The sequence below is a fragment of the Ranitomeya variabilis genome, chromosome 2 (assembly GCF_051348905.1).
Source record: "Ranitomeya variabilis isolate aRanVar5 chromosome 2, aRanVar5.hap1, whole genome shotgun sequence".
Lineage (NCBI taxonomy): Eukaryota > Metazoa > Chordata > Amphibia > Anura > Dendrobatidae > Ranitomeya > Ranitomeya variabilis.
In genome coordinates, this window is record NC_135233.1 from 834422900 (window position 1) to 834450262 (window position 27363).

The window sequence follows — 27363 nt, forward strand, 5'->3', positions numbered from 1 at the left end:
GTATGGTATAGAGATACTGTGAGCTTGCATAGCTGGAGTCCTGGGGAACTACGGATCATCTCTTCACTGGTACTTATGCTTAGAGACACTTTTTTCTTGCACTTTACATGGTCTTAGGACCTCTTAGGATATGTATTGGTATTTACCTCATCTCATTGAGGTTTACTCTCCAGTATGGTTGATCTGTACCCTATTTGATGTGTTCTTGTTAAGTGATTTGCACTGTGTATTATTCTTGTCAGTTTCTCCATTTTAATACCCTTTGTTATAATTTGAATAAACTAATTGACAGTAGTTTTGACATTTTGGTACTATGTCCTTTTTTTGAGGTTTCAATCTACCTATTGTTCTATGTGGCTTTGTTGTATTTACAAGGCGGGTATTTAATATAGTGGCATTTCTATGGTGTGACTGAACATACGGAGACCAAAAAAAGAGGGATCTTTGATTTGCAGGAAACAGACTTAGTATCCCTGCACGATGGCTGGAACCATTGCTCTTTAATTGAGTTACGTGGTATGTGAAATTGTTACTTGTTTGGTTTTTATGCTGCACTTATGTTTGAAGCACAAGCACTTTTTTTTGCACTATTTTCCCGCACTTTATATACTCTTTTAATAGATCTAATAAAGGTTAAGTTTTAATATTCTCCAACCAGCTGTTAACAAGTAAAAGTAGAGGTTGATTACAATTTTGTCTTTGCTGGAAAGCTCTTACCGTTACCGCTGCAAGCTGGGATGAGGGGGTGTCCGCCGCCGCTGCTGCCACTGCCCAGGGTGTCCGCTGCTGCCCAGGGTGACGCTGAAATGTCATCTCCGGAGATCTTGGTGCCGAGATCTCTGTCTGTGCATGTGCCGCCTCCCGGCGGCCATTTCACTGGAGTTCGTTTCACAGGAAAACATGGATGAACTGGGGGCTCTGGCCTTTAACAAAATGTCAGCAGAGCCCCCGCAGCAGCAGAGACACCCCTACAGCACCAGCGACACCTCTGCAGCACAGGAGCCAACCTGCAGCACAGGAACCCCCCTGCAGCACAGGAGCCCCCCACAGCACAGGACACCTGCACACCCCCTCATCCCAGCCTGCAGCAACGCTCCACTCCTGCCTCCTCCAGCAGCGACCCTGGGACCCTGCTTCACCACAGCCACCACACCCGGTAAGCAATAAGACGCATGGATTATAAGCAACACCAATATATTAAAAAATGTTTTTTTTCCTATTTTTCTCCTCATCGTCTTATAATCCGGAGCGTCTTACAAAGCGAAAAATACGGTAATCTCGAACTACATTTCGTTACATTATCCGAATACCTTCAGGTCAACCGCATTCCAAGGGGATTGAGGGTCCCATTACGATCAACACTCTTCAGTGACTCTTCTGTTTTTTTGCCAGAAATTTGACCAGATTTTAAATGTGTTCATTTGATTTAATGACTTTGACTGTTGAGCACCTAAAGGGTGCCATTGCTTCTTCTTGTGATACAATCAAAAATATTGAATCACAATTAGCTTCTTCAGCACAGCAGAAGAGTTGAGTACCCTAAAAACCAAGATTAAGACTGTAACTGATCAACACAAGAGGGATATGGAAAACAGTAAAAGGATCAAATTCCAAAGAGATCTTGAAGATTACGATAATAACCGAGTGTACCACTGGCGAAGTAACTCTTCCTCATTCTGATTCCTCTAGGTTTGATTACCATTCATCTAATGACCCTTCCACCTGAGGTTCTGATATAGACAGGGGGGACTTTTGCACTGGTTCAACTCATTTTTTAGAACAACGCAAACGGCGCCCAAGAAGAAGAGGCCCCGCCAGAGCCAACGAAGGAAGAGGTCCAGACTTCTACAGAGTGACGCGCTTACAGGTACAAGGTCGTTAGTCATCAATATCTCTTAGCATTGCAGAACACAATCTGCTTAGGGATTATCCTTCTGTCCCTCCTTTAAGTTTAGCACTTTTGGACTTGACATGGAGCTTCAACGGTTCTTCCGCCGTATAAGATTGCTAACTCATTTTGCAAAAAATGATCATACACAGGGCCACACCCCATCTATAAGTCAATATTTAATCTCCATTGGCCAATTTGGACTCCGCAATAAAAGCTCCTATAGACCACCATCAGGTTCCCATGAGGTAGAATCCTTCATTGAGTTTGTGGAAAAGGCCTTCTCTAAACTCCGTCATGACACAGATAATGGCAAGTTACACTTTTCCCCTAATCTAACGAATATAGATTTTCAAGTTTTACAGTCCTTACATAGTGCCATAAGATTATCATCAATCCCGCCGAGAAAGGCGGAACAATAGTGGTCATGGACAGAGCAGATAACATTAAACAGGCCAATCATCAACTAGGAGACAATTCAGTGTACATTAAATTGACACATGACCCTACGAGAGATATCGGAGACTCCATAACCGTTATTCTCACTACTTACTTTGAACTAGGAGTCATTGACTCTAAAGCGAAATAATTTCTTACAAAGACAAATTCCACCATACCAGTCTTCTATAAGCTTCCCAAGGTACATAAAAGCCTAGAGTGTCCCCCGAGTTGACCCATTATTGCATCCACAGAGTCCATCCTATCTCCTATATCCATCTTCTTAGAGAAGATATTGACTCCTTTGATACAGAAATCACAATCTTTCCTATTAGATACCGGTGAGTTTCTCAAAATAATTCAAACCACTGGTACTATTCCTAAGGATTCTTTATTAGTTTCCTTTGACGGAAAAGATTTATACGTCTATTCCACACAATCGGAATCGAATGCGTGAGACGTTTACTCACCCAATCAGAACTAGATTCCAACCTAGTTAATCTGTGTTTAGAATTACAGTGCTCCTTACTCGAAATTACTTCCTACTTGAAGACAATTTTTACCTACAGGCACAAGGGACCGCAATGGGATCTAATGTGGCGCCCCCAGTACGCGAACACGTACATGGCCACTTTAGAGGATGAAATAGTGTATCCCAACTCCCTCTTCAGAACCAATTGCATTACATGGAAAAGATTTATTGACAACAATTTTTGTATATGGACAGGTCCGTCAAACACCCTTGATGATTTCTTTAACATACTTAACCAGGCTTGGCCTGGCCTTAAATTTACCATCACAAATGACACACACCAGGTCAGCTTTCTAGACACCATGGTGATAAAAGATGATAACTGTGTTCTTAGCACAGACCTCTATGTAAAACCCACAGACTACAATAGTCTGCTCCATTACCAGAGCCTCCACCCATCATCCACAAAAAAAGTCTATACCACGCTCTCAATTCCAGAGGATCAAACGTATAGTCACAGATCCTATCAGAAACAATGAGAGAAAGAGTGAGATGTTCCATAAGTTCAGGGAGCGAGATTACCTTTCAGATTTATTAAATAACGCTATTCAACCATCTACGTTGTCTAATCAACCAGTTACAAAATGGATAACTTTCGTCCATACTTTTCACCCGAATGTCCATATCCTCCATCACACCATTAGAGAATATTGGAATCTCCTGAGGGAGGCACAACCTGAGATACCTGATTTTAAAAATAAATTTCTACCTTGCTATAAACGTCCTCGCAATATTCGAGACCCCCTTATAAAAGCAGACATCCCTTTTTTTCCTTTTTTACCTTTTAATCACTGCACTGCATTTAATTAATTTTTTGTCCAAAATTTTTTTTTCCATGTTTATACGTCCCATATAAAAACCGTGGTATTTCACCACTCCACACACACACATTCACTTTCTCCTTCTCTCATTTTTGCCATCTTAATTGACATTTGGTAATTATCGTGTCTGGCAGATAGTGGTGGAACGCACTGCCATGCCACTTCCTGATTCCTGTGGAACGCATACAGCGGCACCATAAGGTGTAGTGTCACTTCCGGTGACGCACTTCCTGGCTGTGGCTGAGATATTGATCCCTCCCCAGCCCTCAAATAGGGCGCTGGTACGCTGCTTTACTGCCCTGGAACAAGCGGTGGACACCGCAATCTTGTTCAGCAGGACACCACTATCCACCACCGGCAACAGACACTTACTACCCCTTTTTGAAATAAGGAAGTTACTTATTTTAGTGGATACCATTATTTAGTAACGTTTCTCATACAGATAGTCGTGATATCCAATTGGTCCTCCATCTAGGTCCGGGCTGCACACAACTATATATGGTGTGTATACATGTTTTTATGAAAAACACACCACTTTATTCGTGATATAGCACTTATTTTTACTTTCACTTTAGGTCTCACCATTATACTGATGCACAGATCTACTTGCCTTCACATGTAAATCGAGGTGCACATTATCTACAAAGGGTAAGTTACCAGAGGGGGACATTATTATTCAATATATTTAGGGCCATCAATAATTTTTTATCTTATTATAGATTCTTGTTTATGAAAGACACCTGTACCTCACATAAGATCAAGATTGGACTCACATATTGAGCCACCTCTGACCAAAGCTTAACTATAGGTTGGTCATCCTACCTTTGTATCATTTTTTTAGATACTTTACATTACTCCTTCATGACTCTGTAATCCTGCTATTTTCTAGGACTCATTTAGGACCTCTTATGATCCATGGTGGGAGTCATAAATTCTTTAAATATCTCCCATGTAAGTTATTTCTACATTGGATTATTGTAGACCTTACCCTTTTAGCTACTTATGAAATATACACATTGGTCATTATTATAGGTGTTGTTCACCCAGACACCTCAGGAGCAGTTGGGTATGTTTTTGCCCTTTTTCCCTTTCCCGTTTCTTTCCTCAAGTTTTCCTTTCCCCATCCCTTACCATCCTTGCACATTTTTTTTGACACTATCCTCTTGGTATTAGACTCATGGTCATTAGTCTCATAAGTATTGATTTCATATTTACGTTTTATCTGTATTTCTGCAGTGAATTGAAGAAGGTCAGCTGTATTGACCGAAACGTTTACCTGTGACTGCTAATAAAATTCATCCATTCTACAAGTTGAGTGGCAAAAGTTATTCTACTATTATTCTGGTGTGGGAACCTCTTTTTGAGCACCATCACAGCTGTGCCACGGTATACATTTATATATTTATCTTGCGGAGACACTCAGTCTCTGCAAGATAAATATCACCCGTCCAATATATAGGGAGTGGTTGTTCTGCATGGTTCAATGAATACCTGCGTTCAAAAGCCAGTGCTCTTTGGACACAGTGGACATGTGCTGAGTCCAAAGCACTGCCGATTACTGACCGTGGGGATGTAGCCTAATAACAGTTGCTGTTTTGTTACAGCATATGTATGTTAATTATGTTAATGCTCCTACATAGGCTGGTGACTGTGTGTGTGTGTTTGTGTGTGTCTTTATTTAATTGTGGGTGTGTCTCTTTATTTGTGTGTGTGTCTCTATGTAATTGTTGGTGTGGGTGTGTGTGGGTGTCTCTATTTAATATTAATGAGGGTATCTGGCTGAGGAGGTTGAACAAGGAAATTACATCACAATTCTTTTTTTTTTTAATAATGTATCTTTTATTTAGCTCTATGGATTTACAAAAACGCAAGAAAATCCGCATGAAAATCTGCATCAAATCTGCGTGGATTTTCAACTGCGTTTTCTGCCTAGAGAGGCAGAAACTACGCAGAATTTTACTCAAGCAAGTCCGCAACATGCACACATAGCCTTACTATTCAGATACAGGTTGCTTTGGAGAACTGCGTATGCAGCAGAAGATATTATAGAAAATAATGTAGTCCCTGTTATAACTTATAAAGAATTTTAAGAGTCACCTGGGGAATTGCACATTTATTTAATGACTAATATACTTATAATATATAGCAGAGCATTTATTATTCCTTATATCAATAATATCAATAGGTGAAACATCTGCTTTGTACAAACTTGGAGCCAGTTAATATTAAAATATTTTATTTCCTATTCATAATTTATATATAAGTGCATGGATTACAATATGGTGCAGTTAGGAACAGTTCTCAGCCCTGCAATTCAGCAATTGTTAGCAAGCTGCACTGAAGCCTGACTGCCATGATGTCAAAAAGCTATCATGAGGGATGAAAGTCACTTCTTAGGAGACGGTGAGGTCACACTCACAAGTGATGTCACAATGGCATTCTTGAATGTCCTACGGATAGACAATCACTGAGCACAGTGATTCAGTGCCATTTTGTGAGTTTATGCTTAAGCTAAGACATCACATTGGTTTTGGAAAGCACTCTAGATTGTTTTACATATCTAGTGTTTCCTACATTGCTTATTTTTTGATCTTTGCACAATAATATCTGTGCCACCAGAGAAGTTAGTTCTCAACTACTCCATCATCTCAGCCTCCGGAAACTAGGCCATGAGTTCCCGAGAGCTAAGACAGCTGATTGAGGACAATGAAGTATGGTTGAGCCGACCACAAAATCAAGGTAAGTGAACCATTTGGGGTAGAAAAACAATATTTTCCCCATATCTGAGCATTCCTAGGTAGAGTTATCCGTGAGGTTTGCTGGGTAATGTCTCAGTGCATTCTCCGCCTTCTATCCTTATTCCTTGGGGGCTAATTTACCAAATGCCCAGTTCCAACCCTGTCTTGTGATGTCTTCAGAAAAGACATGCACTGAGCAAGTTTCCTCAGCCCATGTTTGACACAATTTTAGTTAGAGTTCCCGTATCTGTAAACCACATAGTAATACCAAGGCCCACCCAAATTTCTAAAAGGGATTTTGTTAACTAAATTATAATGTCATTGCAGGTCAGGCAACAATTGTCCATAGACTGAGGTCATCTCAACGACATCAGGGAAGACACTCTAATAATGATGGTCAACAGAGGTTCAGCAACTCTGGCACTGAGAGAAGAGGGAGATGTGCCAGAGCCCCTCCACATCATAGGAGACAAGAAAGAAATACTGGAAGAAGTAAGTCTCCAATAAGTCGTGTCCCTTTGGAACCCTTAAGAATCACAGGACCCAGCAGCAGGGATGATGAACAAGCAAGTGGTTCTTCAGCCACCACCACTGCATTGGAAATCCAACTGCCAGATACCATCCTGCATAGTGGCACAACCAGGGAGCTTCCAGCTCCATTCAGAACAACTAGAGAAAGTCGCATGAATGCCAGCCTAGAAACAAGTGGATCTGCAGAGACCATCATTGAATTTGAACTGGCAAATCTAATTCTACCTCGCGGCAGATTTAGTGAGGTACCGAATGTGAACAATATACTCAACATGCTCATTCGGCTGCAGGGAATGAGAAGACCAATGCCACAGGTGGAGCCACAAGCACCACCTGCACAAAATTCTGCTTTTCAGGAACGATGGCATTCTCAGCCCAGCAGAACTCTGCAAGTTGACAATTTCCCAACTAGGACTATAACATCTCCGGAGGACATTGGGTCATGCGTCATATGTATGACAGAGTATGAGACTGGAGAGCAGGTCACAATGCTCCCGTGCAACCACAACTACCATCAGAGTTGCATCTTGACTTGGCTCCAGTCCAACCCTACATGTCCTCTTTGTCGGAACAACTGCTTCACGTAAAGCAGCAAAAGTACAATTGAAAGCTACTGGAAGGACATGAAGATCAGGGTGCTGTTACTCACCTGCGCAGCTCCATCGCCAGGCCCTGCTCTAAACTCCAGTGGCCTGTCAATTCAGACAGCTATGTATTGTCCGATTATTAAGAGGTTACTGTTTGTTTTTTTTTAGTAAATCGTGTTGTTATCTACCTCTAAATACATCTATAATCTTATTTTAGTAGTATATACCTTTTATCATGTGGTTAGCAGTGCTTTCTCTTTGCTGGCTGCACGCTGATGCTTACATTCATCTCTTCCTTTCCTGTTCCTGCGTTGTATTAATACAAGCTCCATGATGCTTTGCACTGGCCAGTAAGCCAGCACCAATCACACCGATTGATAACTCTACTCACATGCCTCCACCCTCTATCTATCTGCAGCTTCCTATTACCAGTGATACAGGCCAAGGACTGGGACTAAAAAGCTGCTCTGCCACACAAATCCCACCAGCCCACATGCTATAACACTTCCCACCCCACATCGGTGAATTTTTATTTACTTACTCCAGCGGTCTCTGTTTTCAGCGTTGCAGTGGTACTTTAACCCCTGAATCCCATATGACATACTATCCCTTCGAGGTGACCTGGGACTTAATTCCCAGTGATGGGATAGTACGTCATATGCGATCGACCGGGTGCCAGCTGACTATCGCAGCTGACATCTGGCACATAGTCACGGACCGCTCCCGGCACACTGCGATCAAACATGATCGCAGTGTTCCGGCGGTATAGGGAAGCATCGGGCAGGGAGGGGGCTCCCTGCGTTCTTCCCTGAGACCCTCGGTACAAGGTGAAGTGCTCACCTTGTACCGAGTGTCTCCTCCCTGCAGGCCCCGGATACAAAATGGCCGCGGGGCTACTTCCGGGTCCTGCAGGGAGGTGGCTTTCAATAAAAGTACACATATTTAGTATCACAGCGTCTGTAACGTTCCGACCTATAAAACTGGCCCACTAGTTAACCCCTTCAGAGAACACCGTAAAAAAAAAAAACGGAGCAAAAAACATTTTATTATCATACCGCCGAACAAAAAGTGGAATAACACGCGATCAAAAAGACGGATATAAATAACCATGGTACCGCTGAAAACGTCATCTTTTCCCACAAAAAATTAGCTGCCATACAGCATCATCAGCGCAAAAATAAAAAAGTTATAGTCCTCAGAATAAAGCAGAATAAGTTTTTATCCTATAAAAGTGCCAAAACATAAAAAAATTATATACATGAGGTATCGCTGTAATCGTACTGACCCAAAGAATAAAACTGCTTTATCAATTTTACCAAACGTGGAACGGTAGAAACGCCCCCCCAAAGAAAAATTCATGAATAGCTGGTTTTTGGTCATTCTGCCTCACAAAAATCGGAATAAAAAGCGGTAAAAAATGTCACGTGCCCGAAAATGTTACCAATAAAAACGTCAACTCGTCCAGCAAAAAACAAGACTTCACATGACGTTGTGGACCAAAATATGGAAAAATTATAGCTCTCAAAATGTAGGGACGCAAAAACTATCGTTTGCAATAAAAAGTGTCTTTTAGTGTGTGACAGCTGCCAATCATAAAAATCTGCTAAAGTACCCACTATAAATAGTAAATCAAACCCCCCTTCATCACCCCCTTAGGGAGAAATAATAAAATTAAGAAAATGTATTTATTTCCATTTTTCCATTAGGGTTAGGGTTAGGGCTAGGGTTAGGGTTAGGGCTATGGCTAGGGTTAGGGTTGGTGCTAGGGTTAGAGTTAGGGCTAGGATTAGAGTTGGGGCTAGGGTTAGGGCTAGGGTTAGGGTTGGGGATAGGATTATTTTTAGGGCAACAGTTAGGGCTAAAGTTAGGGTTAGGGCTAAAGTTAGGGTTAGGTTTGGAGCTAAAGTTAGGGTTAGGGTGGGGCTAAAGTTAGGGTTAGGGCTACAGTTAGGGTTGGAGCTAAAGATAGGATTGGGGCTAAAGTTAGGGTTAGGGATTGGATTACATTTACAGTTGGGATTAGAGTTGGGATTAGGGTTAGGGATGTGTCAGGGTTAGGGGTGTGGTTAAGGTTACCGTTTGGATTAGGGTTAGGGTTGTGTTTGGAATAGGGTTTCAGTTAGAATTGGGGGGTTTCCACTGTTTAGGCACATCAGGGAATCTCCAAACGCGACATGGCGTCCGATCTCAATTCCATCCAATTCTGCGCTGAAAAAGTAAAACAGTGCTCCTTCACTTCCGAGCTCTCCCGTGCGCCCAAACAGGGGTTTACCCCAACACATGGGGTATCAACCTATTCGTGACAAATTGGACAACAACTTTTGGGGTCAAATTTCTCCTGTTACCCTTGGGAAAATACAAAACTAAGGGCTAAAAAATAATTTTTGTGGAAAAAAAAGATTTTTTATTTTCACGGCTCTGCGTTATAAACTGTAGTGAAACACTTGGGGTTTCAAAGTTCTCACAAAACATCTAGATAAGTTCCTTGACGGTCTAATTTACAATATGGGGTCACTTGTGGGGGGTTTCTACTGTTAAGGTACATTAGGGGCTCTGCAAATGCAATGTGACGCCTGCAGACCATTCCATCTAAGTCTGCATTCCAAACGGCGCTTCTTCCCTTCTGAGCTCTGCCACGCTCCCAAACGCTGGTTCCCCCCCCACATATGAGGTATCAGCGTACTCAGGACGCTGAAATCTCATCTCCCGAGATCTTGGTGCCGAGATCTCTATCTGTGCATGCGCCGCCTCCCGGCGGCCATTTTACCGCAGTCCATCTCACAGGAAAGCATGGACGAACTGCTGGGGGGCTCTGGCCTTTCCCAAAATATCGGCAGAGCCCCCCACAGCACCGGAGACACCCCTGCAGCACCGGAGACACCCCTGCAGCACCAGAGACACCACTGCAGTACAGGAGCCAACCTGCAGCACAGGAACCCCACTGCAGCACAGGAGCCCCCCACAGCACAGAACACCTGCCCAACTCCTCATCCCAGCCTGCAGCAACGCTCCACTCCTGCCTCCTCCAGCAGCGACCCTGGGACCCTGCTTCACCGCAGCCACCACCCCGGTAAGCAATAAGAGGCATGGATTATAAGCACCACCAATTTATTAAAAAATGTTTTTTCCTATTTTTCTCCTCAAAATTTGTTCTGTGTCTTATAATCCGGAGCGTATTACAAAGCAAAAAAAACGGTAATCTCGAACTACATTTCGCCACATTATCCGAATACCTTCGGGTCAACCGCATTCCAAGAGGATTGAGGGTCCCATTACAACCAACACTCTTCAGTGACTCTTCTGTTTTTTGCCAGAAATTTGAGCAGATTTTAAATGTGTTCATTTGATTTAATGACTTTGACTGTTGAGCACCTAAAGGGTGCCATTGCTTCTTCTTGTGATACAATCAAAAATATTGAATCACAATTAGCTTCTTCCAGCACAGCGGAAGAGTTGAGTACCCTAAAAACCAAGATTAAGACTGTAACTGATCAACACAAGAGAGATACGGAAAACAGGAAAAGGATCAAATTCCAAAGAGATCTTGAAGATTACGATAATAACCGAGTGTACCACTGGCGAAGTAACTCATTTCCTCGTTCTTATTCCTCTAGGATTGATTACCGTTCATCTAATGACCCACCTGAGGTTCTGATACAGACAGGAGGGACATTTGCACTGGTTCAACTCATTTTTTAGACCAACGCAAATGGCGCCCAAGAAGAAGAGACCCTGCCAGAGCCAACGAAGGAAGAAGTCCAGACTTCTACAGAGTGACCCGCTCACAGGTACAAGCTCGTTAGTCATCAATATTTCTTCAAGGTCTCTTAGCATTGCAGAACAATCTGCTTCAGAAGGGATTATCCTTCTGTCCCTCCTTTAAGTTTAGTACTTTTGGACTTGACATGGAGCTACAACGGTTCTTCCGCCGTATAAGATTGTTAACTCATTTTGCAAAAAATTATAGTACACAGGGCCCCACCCCATCTATAAGTCAATATTTAATCTCCATTGGCCAATTGGGACTCCGCAATAAAAGCTCCTATAGACCACCATCAGGTTCCCATGAGGTAGAATCCTTCATTGAGTTTGTGGAGAAGGCCTTCTCTAAACTCCGTCATGACACAGATAATGGCAAGTTACACTTTTTCCCTAATCTAACGAATATAGAGTTTCAAGCTTTACAGTCCTTACATAGTGACAGTAAGATTATCATCAAACCCGCCGAGAAAGGCGGAGCAATAGTGGTCATGGACAGAGCAGATAACATTAAACAGGCCAATCGTCAACTAGGAGACAATTCAGTTTACATTAAATTGACACATGACCCTACGAGGGATATCGGAGACTCCATAACCGTTATTCTCACTACTTACTTTGAACTAGGAGGAGTCATTGACTCTAAAACGAAAGAATTTCTTACAAAGACAAATTCCACCATACCAGTCTTCTATAAGCTTCCCAAGGTACATTAAAGCCTAGAGTGTCCCCTGAGTTGACCCATTATTGCATCCACAGAGTCCATTCTATCTCCTATATCCATCTTCTTAGAGAAGATATTGACTCCTTTGACACAGAAATCACAATCTTTCCTATTAGATACCAATGAGTTTCTCAAAATAATTCAAACCACTGGTACTATTCCTAAGGATTCTTTATTAGTTTCCTTTGACGTAAAAGATTTATATACGTCTATTCCACACAATCAGGGAATCGAATGCGTGAGACGTTTACTCACCCAATCAGAACTAGATTCCAACCGAGATAATCGGTATTTAGAATTACTAAGGGTACCGTTACACTTCACTTACCAACGATCACGACCAGCGATATGACCTGGCCGTGATCGTTGGTAAGTCGTTGTGTGGTCTGTTATGATCCTTTAATGGCAGAGGATCACAAATAGACCAGCAAGTGATTTAACTTAGGACAAGCTCTAGGGAGATGGTAACTGGACTGATCGCAAACCTGAACCTATCCAACACAACTAGAGGTAGCCGGTGAACGTGCCTAAAAAATTCCTAGACGTCTCGAGCCAGCCTGAGGAACTAGCTACCCCTAAAGAGAAAGAAAGACCTCGCTTGCCTCCAGAGAAATAATCCCCAAAGATATAGAAGCCCCCAACAAATATTAACGGTGAAGTAAGAGGAAGGCACACACATAGGGATGAAATCAGATTCAGCAAAAGAGGCCCACTAGGACTAGAAAGCAGAAAATAGAGCAGGGGTCTATGCGATCAATAAAAAACCCTTACAAAATATCCATCCTGAGATTTCAAGAACCCACGCACCAACTAACGGTGTGTGGGGATAAACTCAGTCCACTAGAGCAACCAGCAAGCGAGGAAATCACATTTTAGCAAGCTGGACAAGAAAACATGATAAACACTGCTGATCAAAAAATGAGCAAACAAAACTTAGCTTGTCTTGGATGGACTGGGAGCAAGGTAGTCAGAAGGAATCTGAGTAGCACTGATTACATTGACAGCCGGCAACAAGTGAAAGTAAAACAGAGCTATATAGGCACCTCCCAGAGGATAACGAGACAGCTGACCAGCAGGATAACAAATAAGGCCACCAGGGGGAGCCCAAAGCAAAAGTCAAACCATACCACCTGTGACCACAAGAGGGAGCCTGAAAACAGAGTTCACAACAGTGGTCGCTGGGGAGCTGTCACACAGACAGCTCTCTCCAGCGACCAATGATCAGGGGAACGACTTCGGCATCGTTGAAACTGTCTTCAACGATGCCGAAGTCCCCCTGCAGCACCTGGGTAACCAGGGTAAACATCAGGTTACTAAGTGCAGGGCCGCGCTTAGTAACCCGATATTTACCCTGTTTACCATTGTAAAAGTTAAAAAAAAAAACAGTACATATTTACCCTGGTTACAAGTGAACACATCGCTGGATCGGCGTCACACACGCCGATCCAGCGATGACAGCGGGTGATCAGCGACCAAAAAAAGGTCCTCATCATTCCCTACGACCAACGATCTCCCAGCAGGGGCCTGATCGTTGGTCGCTGTCACACATAACGAGATCGTTAAGCTTGATCGTTGCTATGTCACCAAAAGCGTGACGTTGCAACGATATCGTTAACGAAATCGTTATGTGTGAAGGTACCTTAACAGTGCTCCTTACTCGAAATTAATTCCTACTTGAAGACATTTTTTACCTACATGCACAAGGGACCGCAATGGGATCTAATATGGCGCCCCAAGTACGCGAACACGTACATGGCCACTTTTGAGGATGAAATAGTGTATCCCAACTCCCTCTTCAGAACCCATTGCATTACATGGAAAAGATTTATTGACAACAATTTTTGTATATGGACAAGTCCGTCAAACACCCTTGATGATTTCTTTAACATACTTAACCAGGCTTGGCCTGGCCTTAAATTTCCCATCACAAATAACACACACCAGGTCAGCTTTCTAGACACCATGGTGATAAAAGACGATAACTGTGTTCTTAGCACAGACCTCTATGTAAAACCCACAGACTGCAATAGTCTGCTCCATTATCAGAGCCTCCACCCATCATCCACAAAAAAGTCTATACCACGCTCTCAATTCCAGAGGATCGAACTTATAGTCACAGATCCTATCAGAAACAATGAGAGAAAGAGTGAGATGTTCCATAAGTTCAGGGATCGAGGTTAACTTTCAGATTTATTAAATAACGCTCTTCAACCATCTACGTTTTTTAAACAACCAGTTACAGGACGGGTACCTTTTGTCCATACTTTTCACCCGTATGTCCATATCCTCCATCACACCATTAGAGAATATTGGAATCTCCTGAGGGAGGCACACCCTGAGATACCTGATTTTCAAAAAAAAATGTTCTACCTTGCTATAAACATCCTCGCAGTATTTGAGACCCTTATAAAAGCAGACATCGGTTCGGGAACACGACTCTCCAGACAGAGATTTTTATCTCATCCTAAGACCGGCACTTATCCTTGCTGACATTGTAATCTATGTGGCAATGTTTTGAAAGGGAATCACTTCTACCATCCACATTCTGGGAAACAATATAAGAAAAGAGATTATACAGGTCCTTCTCAAAAAATTAGCATATAGTGTTAAATTTCATTATTTACCATAATGTAATGATTACAATTAAACTTTCATATATTATAGATTCATTATCCACCAACTGAAATTTGTCAGGTCTTTTATTGTTTTAATACTGATGATTTTGGCATACAACTCCTGATAACCCAAAAAACCTGTCTCAATAAATTAGCATATCAAGAAAAGGTTCTCTAAACGACTGATTACCCTAATCTTCTGAATCAACTAATTAACTCTAAACACATGCAAAAGATACCTGAGGCTTTTAAAAACTCCCTGCCTGGTTCATTACTCAAAACCCCCATCATGGGTAAGACTAGCGACCTGACAGATGTCAAGAAGGCCATCATTGACACCCTCAAGCAAGAGGGTAAGACCCAGAAAGAAATTTCTCAACAAATAGGCTGTTCCCAGAGTGCTGTATCAAGGCACCTCAATGGTAAGTCTGTTGGAAGGAAACAATGTGGCAGAAAACGCTGTACAACGAGAAGAGGTGACCGGACCCTGAGGAAGATTGTGGAGAAGGACCGATTCCAGACCTTGGGGAACCTGAGGAAGCAGTGGACTGAGTCTGGTGTGGAAACATCCAGAGCCACCGTGCACAGGCGTGTGCAGGAAATGGGCTACAGGTGCCGCATTCCCCAGGTAAAGCCACTTTTGAACCATAAACAGCGGCAGAAGCGCCTGACCTGGGCTACAGAGAAGCAGCACTGGACTGTTGCTAATTGGTCCAAAGTACTTTTTTCTGATGAAAGCAAATTTTGCATGTCATTCGGAAATCAAGGTGCCAGAGTCTGGAGGAAGACTGGGGAGAAGGAAATGCCAAAATGCCTGAAGTCCAGTGTCAAGTACCCACAGTCAGTGATGGTGTGGGGTGCCATGTCAGCTGCTGGTGTTGGTCCACTGTGTTTCATCAAGGGCAGGGTCAATGCAGCTAGCTATCAGGAGATTTTGGAGCACTTCATGCTTCCATCGGCTGAAATGCTTTATGGAGATGAAGATTTCATTTTTCAGCACGACCTGGCACCTGCTCACAGTGCCAAAACCACTGGTAAATGGTTTACTGACCATGGTATTACTGTGCTCAATTGGCCTGCCAACTCTCCTGACCTGACCCCCATAGAGAATCTGTGGGATATTGTGAAGAGAAAGTTGAGAGACGCAAGACCCAACACTCTGGATGAGCTTAAGGCCGCTATTGAAGCATCCTGGGCCTCCATAACATCTCAGCAGTGTCACAGGCTGATTGCCTCCATGCCATGCCGCATTGAAGCAGTCATTTCTGCCAAAGGATTCCCGACCAAGTATTGAGTGCATAACTGAACATTATTATTTGATGGTTTTTTTGTTTGGTATTAAAAAACACTTTTATTTGATTGGTCGGGTGAAATATGCTAATTTATTGAGACAGGTTTTTTGGGTTATCAGGAGTTGTATGCCAAAATCATCAGTATTAAAACAATAAAAGACCTGACAAATTTCAGTTGGTGGATAATGAATCTATAATATATGAAAGTTTAATTGTAATCATTACATTATGGTAAATAATGAAATTTAACACTATATGCTAATTTTTTGAGAAGGACCTGTAGTACTTGTGTGACACATCATATGTGGTCTAGGGTTGAGCGACTTTCATTTTTAAGGTCGAGTCGGGTTTTGTGAAACCCGACTTTGTCCAGAGTCGAGTCGAGTGCAGTCGGCCGATTATCGCTAAAAGTCGGGGATCGACCGAAACACGAAACCCAATGCAAGTCAATGGGGAAGCATAGTCGGCAGTGAGTGGAGGCCAGGAAAACACCTACAGTGCCCATTTTAATGCCAAAAACATCCATTCTTGTTTCTGAAGCTTGTCAATCTTAATTAACTTTATAATAATAGTTGGGCATTGGAACTTGGGGGTCATTTGGCAAAAGTTGTGGGGGGTAGGGCTGGTTCAAGGTTTTAGTGGGCCCAGGAAACGTGGACTACGTCACGGCGGTGGAGCAGGGAGAGGTAAGTATTTCAACGTTGCAAGTGCTGTGATCCTGAGCAAGCAGGGGGGGCCCACTCGTTCGCATTGGCACTGGCACAGGGCCCCTCAAAGTACAGCGGTGTGTTTGCACGGCGGGGGCGCCTCCCACCAGCAGCGACACTTTTGCGTACTCTGAGGGGCCCTGTGCCAGTGACGTCGCCAACGAGTATGCCCCCCCACCTGATGAAGGAACCTGCACTTTCATCTGCACCTTCCTCTTTGTCCCTGTGTAAGGTGGTATAACATGCGGGAAGGGGAACCTTACTTTCAGCAGGGTCAGATTCTGGCTGTGTAGAGTGCAAGGGGAATGTAGTGGTCTGGGTCAATGTACCAGCAGACTCATCTAGCAGTGGCTGGGCAATGGGCAGGATGAGGAGGAAACAGATATAGGGCCAAAGAATAAAGTAGGCTAAATGCAGTTCAAAATTGGTAACAGGACTAAACAGGCGGCATTGCTTTGTTCAGTGGAGTAGCAAACCCAAGAGCAGCAGACACTGTTTTAAGGGCCCAACCACACTAGTAGGCCAAATGCAGTTTAATATCTGCTACTGTAGGCCAAAAGCCAGAAGGTTGAAGCTCAGCTTTATTCAGTTGAGGACAAACAATATGGAGGGGCAGACACCGTTAGTAGGCCCTAACCACCAATTTTTAAAAACACAGCACTTAATGAGAGCCAGAAGGTGGAAGCTCAGCTTTATTCAGTTGAGGACAAAAACCAGGCAGGGGCAGACACCGTTAGTAGGCCCTAAACACCAATTTTTTTTTAAAAAAACAACAGCACTTAATGAGAGCCAGAAGGTTGAAGCTCAGCTGTATTCAGTTGAGGGCAAACACCAGGGAGCAGCAAACAGAGCTATTAGGCCCCAACCAGCACTTAAAAAAAAAAATATATATATATATATATATAGCTCAGCTGTATTCAGTTGAGGGCAACACCAGGGAGGGGCAGACACCGTTAGTAGGCCGTAACCTAAGTTGAAGGCCGAATGCAGTTTGATATCTGATACTATAGGCCGAAAGCCAGAAGGTTGAAGCTCAGCTGTATTCAGTTGAGGGCAACACCAGGGAGGGGCAGACACCGTTAGTAGGCCGTAACCAAAGTTGAAGGCCAATTGCAGTTTAATATCTGATACTATAGGCCGAAAGCCAGAAGGTTGAAGCTCAGCTGTATTCAGTTGAGGGCAACACCAGGGAGGGGCAGACACCGTTAGTAGGCTGTAACCAAAGTTGAAGGCCAAATGCAGTTTAATATATGATACTATAGGCCGAAAGCCAGAAGGTTGAAGCTCAGCTGTATTCAGTTGAGGGCAACACCAGGGAGGGGCAAACACCGTTAGTAGGCCGTAACCAAAGTTGAAGGCCAAATGCAGTTTAATATCTGATACTATAGGCCGAAAGCCAGAAGGTTGAAGCTCAGCTTTATTCAGTTGAGGACAAAAACCAGGCAGGGGCAGACACCGTTAGTAGGCCCTAAACACCAAGTTTTTTTTAAAAAAACAGCACTTAATGAGAGCCAGAAGGTTGAAGCTCAGATTTATTCATTTGAGGACAACTTGAATTAGGGACTGCAGACAGACTTACCAGGCTGTCCCCTGTGTGGACCATGCATCCAATACATTAACCCATTGCGCCACAAAGGACACGTAACCTTCCGTGGCCATGCCTACAGGTCCATGTGTCTGTTGTCAGGTGTACCTTTGGACTCACAGATTGACAGAGTGCATGGACAATGCGGTCTTTTACATGCTGGTGGAGGGGTGGGATGGCTTTTCTCGCAAAAGAATTGTCAACTGGTTAGCTCATAGCGTGGTACAGCGTAGTCCATCATGGCTTTATTAATATTAAATAAAATAAAAAAATAGGCTCTATGCACTGTCAAATAGGTTCCAGGGGTAAACGGGCAGCATTGGTGTGGTCAGTGGAGGAGTAATGCAAGTAGGGACCGCAGACAGGCTATCAAAGGCCTAAAATAACAAACAATAGGCTCATGGCAGTTTTAAATCGGTTACATGGATGCACAGGCAGCATTGTGGTCAGTGGAGGAGGAGTAATGGAAGTAGGGACCGCAGACAAGCTAACAAAGGCCTAAAATAACAAACAATAGGCTCATGGCAGTTTTAAATCGGTTACATGGATGCACAGGCAGCATTGTGGTCAGTGGAGGAGGAGTAATGGAAGTAGGGACCGCAGACAGGCTAACAAATGCCTAAAATAACAAACAATAGGCTCATGGCAGTTTTACATCGGTTACATGGATACACAGGCAGGCAGCATTGTGGTCAGTGGAGGAGTAATGCAAGTAGGGACCGCAGACAGGCTAACAAAGGCCTAAAATAACAAACAATAGGCTCATGGCAGTTTTACATCGGTTACATGGATACACAGGCAGGCAGCATTGTGGTCAGTGGAGGACGAGTAATGGAAGTAGGGACCGCAGACAGGCTAACAAAGGCCTAAAATAACAAACAATAGGCTCATGGCAGTTTTACATCGGTTACATGGATACACAGGCAGCATTGTGGTCAGTGGAGGAGGACTAATGGAAGTAGGGACCGCAGACAGGCTAACAAAGGCCTAAAATAACAAACAATAGGCTCATGGCAGTTTTACATCGGTTACATGGATACACAGGCAGGCAGCATTGTGGTCAGTGGAGGAGTAATGCAAGTAGGGACCGCAGACAGGCTAACAAAGGCCTAAAATAACAAACAATAGGCTCATGGCAGTTTTACATCGGTTACATGGATACACAGGCAGGCAGCATTGTGGCCAGTGGAGGAGTAATGCAAGTAGGGACCGCAGACAGGCTAACAAAGGCCTAAAATAACAAACAATAGGCTCATGGCAGTTTTACATCGGTTACATGGATACACAGGCAGGCAGCATTGTGGTCAGTGGAGGAGGAGTAATAGAAGTAGGGACCGCAGACAGGCTAACAAAGGCCTAAAATAACAAACAATAGGCTCATGGCAGTTTTACATCGGTTACATGGATACACAGGCAGGCAGCATTGTGGTCAGTGGAGGAGGAGTAATAGAAGTAGGGACCGCAGACAGGCTAACAAATGCCTAAAATAACAAACAATAGGCTCATGGCAGTTTTACATCGGTTACATGGATACACAGGCAGGCAGCATTGTGGTCAGTGGAGGAGGAGTAATGGAAATAGGGACCGCAGACAGGCTAACAAAGGCCTAAAATAACAAACAATAGGCTCATGGCAGTTTTACATCGGTTACATGGATGCACAGGCAGCATTGTGGTCAGTGGAGGAGGAGTAATGGAAGTAGGGACCGCAGACAGGCTAACAAAGGCCTAAAATAACAAACAATAGGCTCATGGCAGTTTTACATCGGTTACATGGATACACAGGCAGGCAGCATTGTGGTCAGTGGAGGAGTAATGCAAGTAGGGACCGCAGACAGGCTAACAAAGGCCTAAAATAACAAACAATAGGCTCATGGCAGTTTTACATCGGTTACATGGATACACAGGCAGGCAGCATTGTGGTCAGTGGAGGAGGAGTAATGGAAATAGGGACCGCAGACAGGCTAACAAAGGCCTAAAATAACAAACAATAGGCTCATGGCAGTTTTACATCGGTTACATGGATACACAGGCAGGCAGCATTGTGGTCAGTGGAGGAGGAGTAATGGAAGTAGGCACCGCAGACAGGCTAACAAAGGCCTAAAATAACAAACAATAGGCTCATGGCAGTTTTACATCGGTTACATGGATACACAGGCAGGCAGCATTGTGGTCAGTGGAGGAGGAGTAATAGAAGTAGGGACCGCAGACAGGCTAACAAAGGCCTAAAATAACAAACAATAGGCTCATGGCAGTTTTAAATCGGTTACATGGATGCACAGGCAGCATTGTGGTCAGTGGAGGAGGAGTAATGGAAGTAGGGACCGCAGACAGGCTAACAAAGGCCTAAAATAACAAACAATAGGCTCATGGCAGTTTTACATCAGTTACATGGATACACAGGCAGGCAGCATTGTGGTCAGTGGAGGAGGAGTAATGGAAGTAGGGACCGCAGACAGGCTAACAAAGGCCTAAAATGACAAACAATAGGCTCATGGCAGTTTTACATCGGTTACATGGATACACAGGCAGGCAGCATTGTGGTCAGTGGAGGAGGAGTAATGGAAGTAGGGACCGCAGACAGGCTAACAAAGGCCTAAAATAACAAACAATAGGCTCATGGCAGTTTTAAATCGGTTACATGGATGCACAGGCAGCATTGAGGTCAGTGGAGGAGGAGTAATGGAAGTAGGGACCGCAGACAGGCTAACAAAGGCCTAAAATAACAAACAATAGGCTCATGGCAGTTTTACATCAGTTACATGGATACACAGGCAGGCAGCATTGTGGTCAGTGGAGGAGTAATGCAAGTAGGGACCGCAGACAGCCTAACAAAGGCCTAAAATAACAAACAATAGGCTCATGGCAGTTTTACATCGGTTACATGGATACACAGGCAGGCAGCATTGTGGTCAGTGGAGGACGAGTAATGGAAGTAGGGACCGCAGACAGGCTAACAAAGGCCTAAAATAACAAACAATAGGCTCATGGCAGTTTTACATCAGTTACATGGATACACAGGCAGGCAGCATTGTGGTCAGTGGAGGAGGAGTAATGGAAGTAGGGACCGCAGACAAGCTAACAAAGGCCTAAAATAACAAACAATAGGCTCATGGCAGTTTTACATCGGTTACATGGATACACAGGCAGGCAGCATTGTGGTCAGTGGAGGAGGATTAATGGAAGTAGGGACCGCAGACAGGCTAACAAAGGCCTAAAATAACAAACAATAGGCTCATGGCAGTTTTAAATCGGTTACATGGATGCACAGGCAGCATTGTGGTCAGTGGAGGAGGAGTAATGGAAGTAGGGACCGCAGACAGGCTAACAAAGGCCTAAAATAACAAACAATAGGCTCATGGCAGTTTTACATCGGTTACATGGATACACAGGCAGGCAGCATTGTGGTCAGTGGAGGAGTAATGCAAGTAGGGACCGCAGACAGGCTAACAAAGGCCTAAAATAACAAACAATAGGCTCATGGCAGTTTTACATCGGTTACATGGATACACAGGCAGGCAGCATTGTGGTCAGTGGAGGAGTAATGCAAGTAGGGACCGCAGACAGGCTAACAAAGGCCTAAAATAACAAACAATAGGCTCATGGCAGTTTTACATCGGTTACATGGATACACAGGCAGGCAGCATTGTGGTCAGTGGAGGAGGAGTAATGGAAATAGGGACCGCAGACAGGCTAACAAAGGCCTAAAATAACAAACAATAGGCTCATGGCAGTTTTACATTGGTTACATGGATGCACAGGCAGCATTGTGGTCAGTGGAGGAGGAGTAATGGAAGTAGGGACCGCAGACAGGCTAACAAAGGCCTAAAATAACAAACAATAGGCTCATGGCAGTTTTACATCGGTTACATGGATACACAGGCAGGCAGCATTGTGGTCAGTGGAGGAGTAATGCAAGTAGGGACCGCAGACAGGCTAACAAAGGCCTAAAATAACAAACAATAGGCTCATTGCAGTTTTACATCGGTTACATGGATACACAGGCAGGCAGCATTGTGGTCAGTGGAGGAGGAGTAATGGAAATAGGGACCGCAGACAGGCTAACAAAGGCCTAAAATAACAAACAATAGGCTCATGGCAGTTTTACATCGGTTACATGGATGCACAGGCAGCATTGTGGTCAGTGGAGGAGGAGTAATGGAAGTAGGGACCGCAGACAGGCTAACAAAGGCCTAAAATAACAAATAATAGGCTCATGGCAGTTTTACATCTGTTACATGGATACACAGGCAGGCAGCATTGTGGTCAGTGGAGGAGTAATGCAAGTAGGGACCGCAGACAGGCTAACAAAGGCCTAAAATAACAAACAATAGGCTCATGGCAGTTTTACATCGGTTACATGGATACACAGGCAGGCAGCATTGTGGTCAGTGGAGAAGGAGTAATGGAAGTAGGCACCGCAGACAGGCTAACAAAGGCCTAAAATAACAAACAATAGGCTCATGGCAGTTTTACATCGGTTACATGGATACACAGGCAGGCAGCATTGTGGTCAGTGGAGGAGGAGTAATGGAAGTAGGGACCGCAGACAGGCTAACAAAGGCCTAAAATAACAAACAATAGGCTCATGGCAGTTTTAAATCGGTTACATGGATGCACAGGCAGCATTGTGGTCAGTGGAGGAGGAGTAATGGAAGTAGGGACCGCAGACAGGCTAACAAAGGCCTAAAATAACAAACAATAGGCTCATGGCAGTTTTACATCAGTTACATGGATACACAGCCAGGCAGCATTGTGGTCAGTGGAGGAGGAGTAATGGAAGTAGGGACCGCAGACAGGCTAACAAAGGCCTAAAATAACAAACAATAGGCTCATGGCAGTTTTACATCGGTTACATGGATACACAGGCAGGCAGCATTGTGGTCAGTGGAGGAGGAGTAATGGAAGTAGGGACCGCAGACAGGCTAACAAAGGCCTAAAATAACAAACAATAGGCTCATGGCAGTTTTAAATCGGTTACATGGATGCACAGGCAGCATTGTGGTCAGTGGAGGAGGAGTAATGGAAGTAGGGACCGCAGACAGGCTAACAAAGGCCTAAAATAACAAACAATAGGCTCATGGCAGTTTTACATCGGTTACATGGATACACAGGCAGGCAGCATTGTGGTCAGTGGAGGAGTAATGCAAGTAGGGATCGCAGACAGGCTAACAAAGGCCTAAAATAACAAACAATAGGCTCATGGCAGTTTTACATCGGTTACATGGATACACAGGCAGGCAGCATTGTGGTCAGTGGAGGAGTAATGCAAGTAGGGACCGCAGACAGGCTAACAAAGGCCTAAAATAACAAACAATAGGCTCATGGCAGTTTTACATCGGTTACATGGATACACAGGCAGGCAGCATTGTGGTCAGTGGAGGAGGAGTAATGGAAATAGGGACCGCAGACAGGCTAACAAAGGCCTAAAATAACAAACAATAGGCTCATGGCAGTTTTACATTGGTTACATGGATGCACAGGCAGCATTGTGGTCAGTGGAGGAGGAGTAATGGAAGTAGGGACCGCAGACAGGCTAACAAAGGCCTAAAATAACAAACAATAGGCTCATGGCAGTTTTACATTGGTTACATGGATACACAGGCAGGCAGCATTGTGGTCAGTGGAGGAGGAGTAATGGAAGTAGGCACCGCAGACAGGCTAACAAAGGCCTAAAATAACAAACAATAGGCTCATGGCAGTTTTACATCGGTTACATGGATACACAGGCAGGCAGCATTGTGGTCAGTGGAGGAGGAGTAATGGAAGTAGGGACCGCAGACAGGCTAACAAAGGCCTAAAATAACAAACAATAGGCTCATGGCAGTTTTAAATCGGTTACATGGATGCACAGGCAGCATTGTGGTCAGTGGAGGAGGAGTAATGGAAGTAGGGACCGCAGACAGGCTAACAAAGGCCTAAAATAACAAACAATAGGCTCATGGCAGTTTTACATCAGTTACATGGATACACAGGCAGGCAGCATTGTGGTCAGTGGAGGAGGAGTAATGGAAGTAGGGACCGCAGACAGGCTAACAAAGGCCTAAAATGACAAACAATAGGCTCATGGCAGTTTTACATCGGTTACATGGATACACAGGCAGGCAGCATTGTGGTCAGTGGAGGAGGAGTAATGGAAGTAGGGACCGCAGACAGGCTAACAAAGGCCTAAAATAACAAACAATAGGCTCATGGCAGTTTTAAATCGGTTACATGGATGCACAGGCAGCATTGTGGTCAGTGGAGGAGGAGTAATGGAAGTAGGGACCGCAGACAGGCTAACAAAGGCCTAAAATAACAAACAATAGGCTCATGGCAGTTTTACATCGGTTACATGGATACACAGGCAGGCAGCATTGTGGTCAGTGGAGGAGTAATGCAAGTAGGGACCGCAGACAGCCTAACAAAGGCCTAAAATAACAAACAATAGGCTCATGGCAGTTTTACATCGGTTACATGGATACACAGGCAGGCAGCATTGTGGTCAGTGGAGGACGAGTAATGGAAGTAGGGACCGCAGACAGGCTAACAAAGGCCTAAAATAACAAACAATAGGCTCATGGCAGTTTTACATCAGTTACATGGATACACAGGCAGGCAGCATTGTGGTCAGTGGAGTAATGCAAGTAGGGACCGCAGACAGGCTAACAAAGGCCTAAAATAACAAACAATAGGCTCATGGCAGTTTTACATCGGTTACATGGATACACAGGCAGGCAGCATTGTGGTCAGTGGAGGAGGAGTAATGGAAATAGGGACCGCAGACAGGCTAACAAAGGCCTAAAATAACAAGCAATAGGCTCATGGCAGTTTTACATCGGTTACATGGATGCACAGGCAGCATTGTGGTCAGTGGAGGAGGAGTAATGGAAGTAGGGACCGCAGACAGGCTAACAAAGGCCTAAAATAACAAACAATAGGCTCATGGCAGTTTGACATCGGTTACATGGATACACAGGCAGGCAGCATTGTGGTCAGTGGAGGAGTAATGCAAGTAGGGACCGCAGACAGGCTAACAAAGGCCTAAAATAACAAACAATAGGCTCATGGCAGTTTTACATCGGTTACATGGATACACAGGCAGGCAGCATTGTGGTCAGTGGAGGAGGAGTAATGGAAGTAGGCACCGCAGACAGGCTAACAAAGGCCTAAAATAACAAACAATAGGCTCATGGCAGTTTTACATCGGTTACATGGATACACAGGCAGGCAGCATTGTGGTCAGTGGAGGAGGAGTAATGGAAGTAGGGACCGCAGACAGGCTAACAAAGGCCTAAAATAACAAACAATAGGCTCATGGCAGTTTTAAATCGGTTACATGGATGCACAGGCAGCATTGTGGTCAGTGGAGGAGGAGTAATGGAAGTAGGGACCGCAGACAGGCTAACAAAGGCCTAAAATAACAAACAATAGGCTCATGGCAGTTTTACATCAGTTACATGGATACACAGGCAGGCAGCATTGTGGTCAGTGGAGGAGGAGTAATGGAAGTAGGGACCGCAGACAGGCTAACAAAGGCCTAAAATGACAAACAATAGGCTCATGGCAGTTTTACATCGGTTACATGGATACACAGGCAGGCAGCATTGTGGTCAGTGGAGGAGGAGTAATGGAAGTAGGGACCGCAGACAGGCTAACAAAGGCCTAAAATAACAAACAATAGGCTCATGGCAGTTTTAAATCGGTTACATGGATGCACAGGCAGCATTGTGGTCAGTGGAGGAGGAGTAATGGAAGTAGGGACCGCAGACAGGCTAACAAAGGCCTAAAATAACAAACAATAGGCTCATGGCAGTTTTACATCGGTTACATGGATACACAGGCAGGCAGCATTGTGGTCAGTGGAGGAGTAATGCAAGTAGGGACCGCAGACAGCCTAACAAAGGCCTAAAATAACAAACAATAGGCTCATGGCAGTTTTACATCGGTTACATGGATACACAGGCAGGCAGCATTGTGGTCAGTGGAGGAGTAATGCAAGTAGGGACCGCAGACAGGCTAACAAAGGCCTAAAATAACAAACAATAGGCTCATGGCAGTTTTACATCGGTTACATGGATACACAGGCAGGCAGCATAGTAACATAGTAACATAGTAACATAGTTAGTAAGGCCGAAAAAAGACATTTGTCCATCCAGTTCAGCCTATATTCCATCATAATAAATCCCCAGATCTACGTCCTTCTACAGAACCTAATAATTGTATGATACAATATTGTTCTGCTCCAGGAAGACATGTGGTCAGTGGAGGAGGAGTAATGGAAGTAGGGACCGCAGACAGGCTAACAAAGGCCTAAAATAACAAACAATAGGCTCATGGCAGTTTTACATCGGTTACATGGATACACAGGCAGGCAGCATTGTGGTCAGTGGAGGAGTAATGGAAGTAGGGACCGCAGACAGGCTAACAAAGGCCTAAAATAACAAACAATAGGCTCATGGCAGTTTTAAATCGGTTACATGGATGCACAGGCAGCATTGTGGTCAGTGGAGGAGGAGTAATGGAAGTAGGGACCGCAGACAGGCTAACAAAGGCCTAAAATAACAAACAATAGGCTCATGGCAGTTTTACATCGGTTACATGGATACACAGGCAGGCAGCATTGTGGTCAGTGGAGGAGTAATGCAAGTAGGGACCGCAGACAGCCTAACAAAGGCCTAAAATAACAAACAATAGGCTCATGGCAGTTTTACATCGGTTACATGGATACACAGGCAGGCAGCATTGTGGTCAGTGGAGGAGTAATGCAAGTAGGGACCGCAGACAGGCTAACAAAGGCCTAAAATAACAAACAATAGGCTCATGGCAGTTTTACATCGGTTACATGGATACACAGGCAGGCAGCATAGTAACATAGTAACATAGTTAGTAAGGCCGAAAAAAGACATTTGTCCATCCAGTTCAGCCTATATTCCATCATAATAAATCCCCAGATCTACGTCCTTCTACAGAACCTAATAATTGTATGATACAATATTGTTCTGCTCCAGGAAGACATGTGGTCAGTGGAGGAGGAGTAATGGAAGTAGGGACCGCAGACAGGCTAACAAAGGCCTAAAATAACAAACAATAGGCTCATGGCAGTTTTACATCGGTTACATGGATACACAGGCAGGCAGCATTGTGGTCAGTGGAGGAGTAATGGAA

General features: G+C 44.1%; 1 protein-coding gene across 2 annotated transcripts in view; it reads left to right on the forward strand.

The window, feature by feature from the left end:
• The first annotated feature begins 6186 nt into the window (after positions 1 to 6186).
• The window catches only part of LOC143809950 (uncharacterized), a 28234-nt gene continuing 7057 nt past the window's right edge, over positions 6187 to 27363 (forward strand). Inside the window, exons 1-3 of one of the 2 annotated variants that reach the window (XR_013222554.1) lie at positions 6187 to 6418; positions 6745 to 6909; positions 11150 to 11323. Coding sequence is in view for 1 of the 2 variants with exons in the window: in XM_077292897.1 (XP_077149012.1) it covers positions 6349 to 6418; positions 6745 to 7535 (861 nt within the window). In the remaining variant the exon portion in view is untranslated. Of the gene's footprint in view, positions 6419 to 6744; positions 7728 to 11149; positions 11324 to 27363 lie in introns of those variants that run through there. The other variant, XM_077292897.1, reaches the window with a different exon arrangement.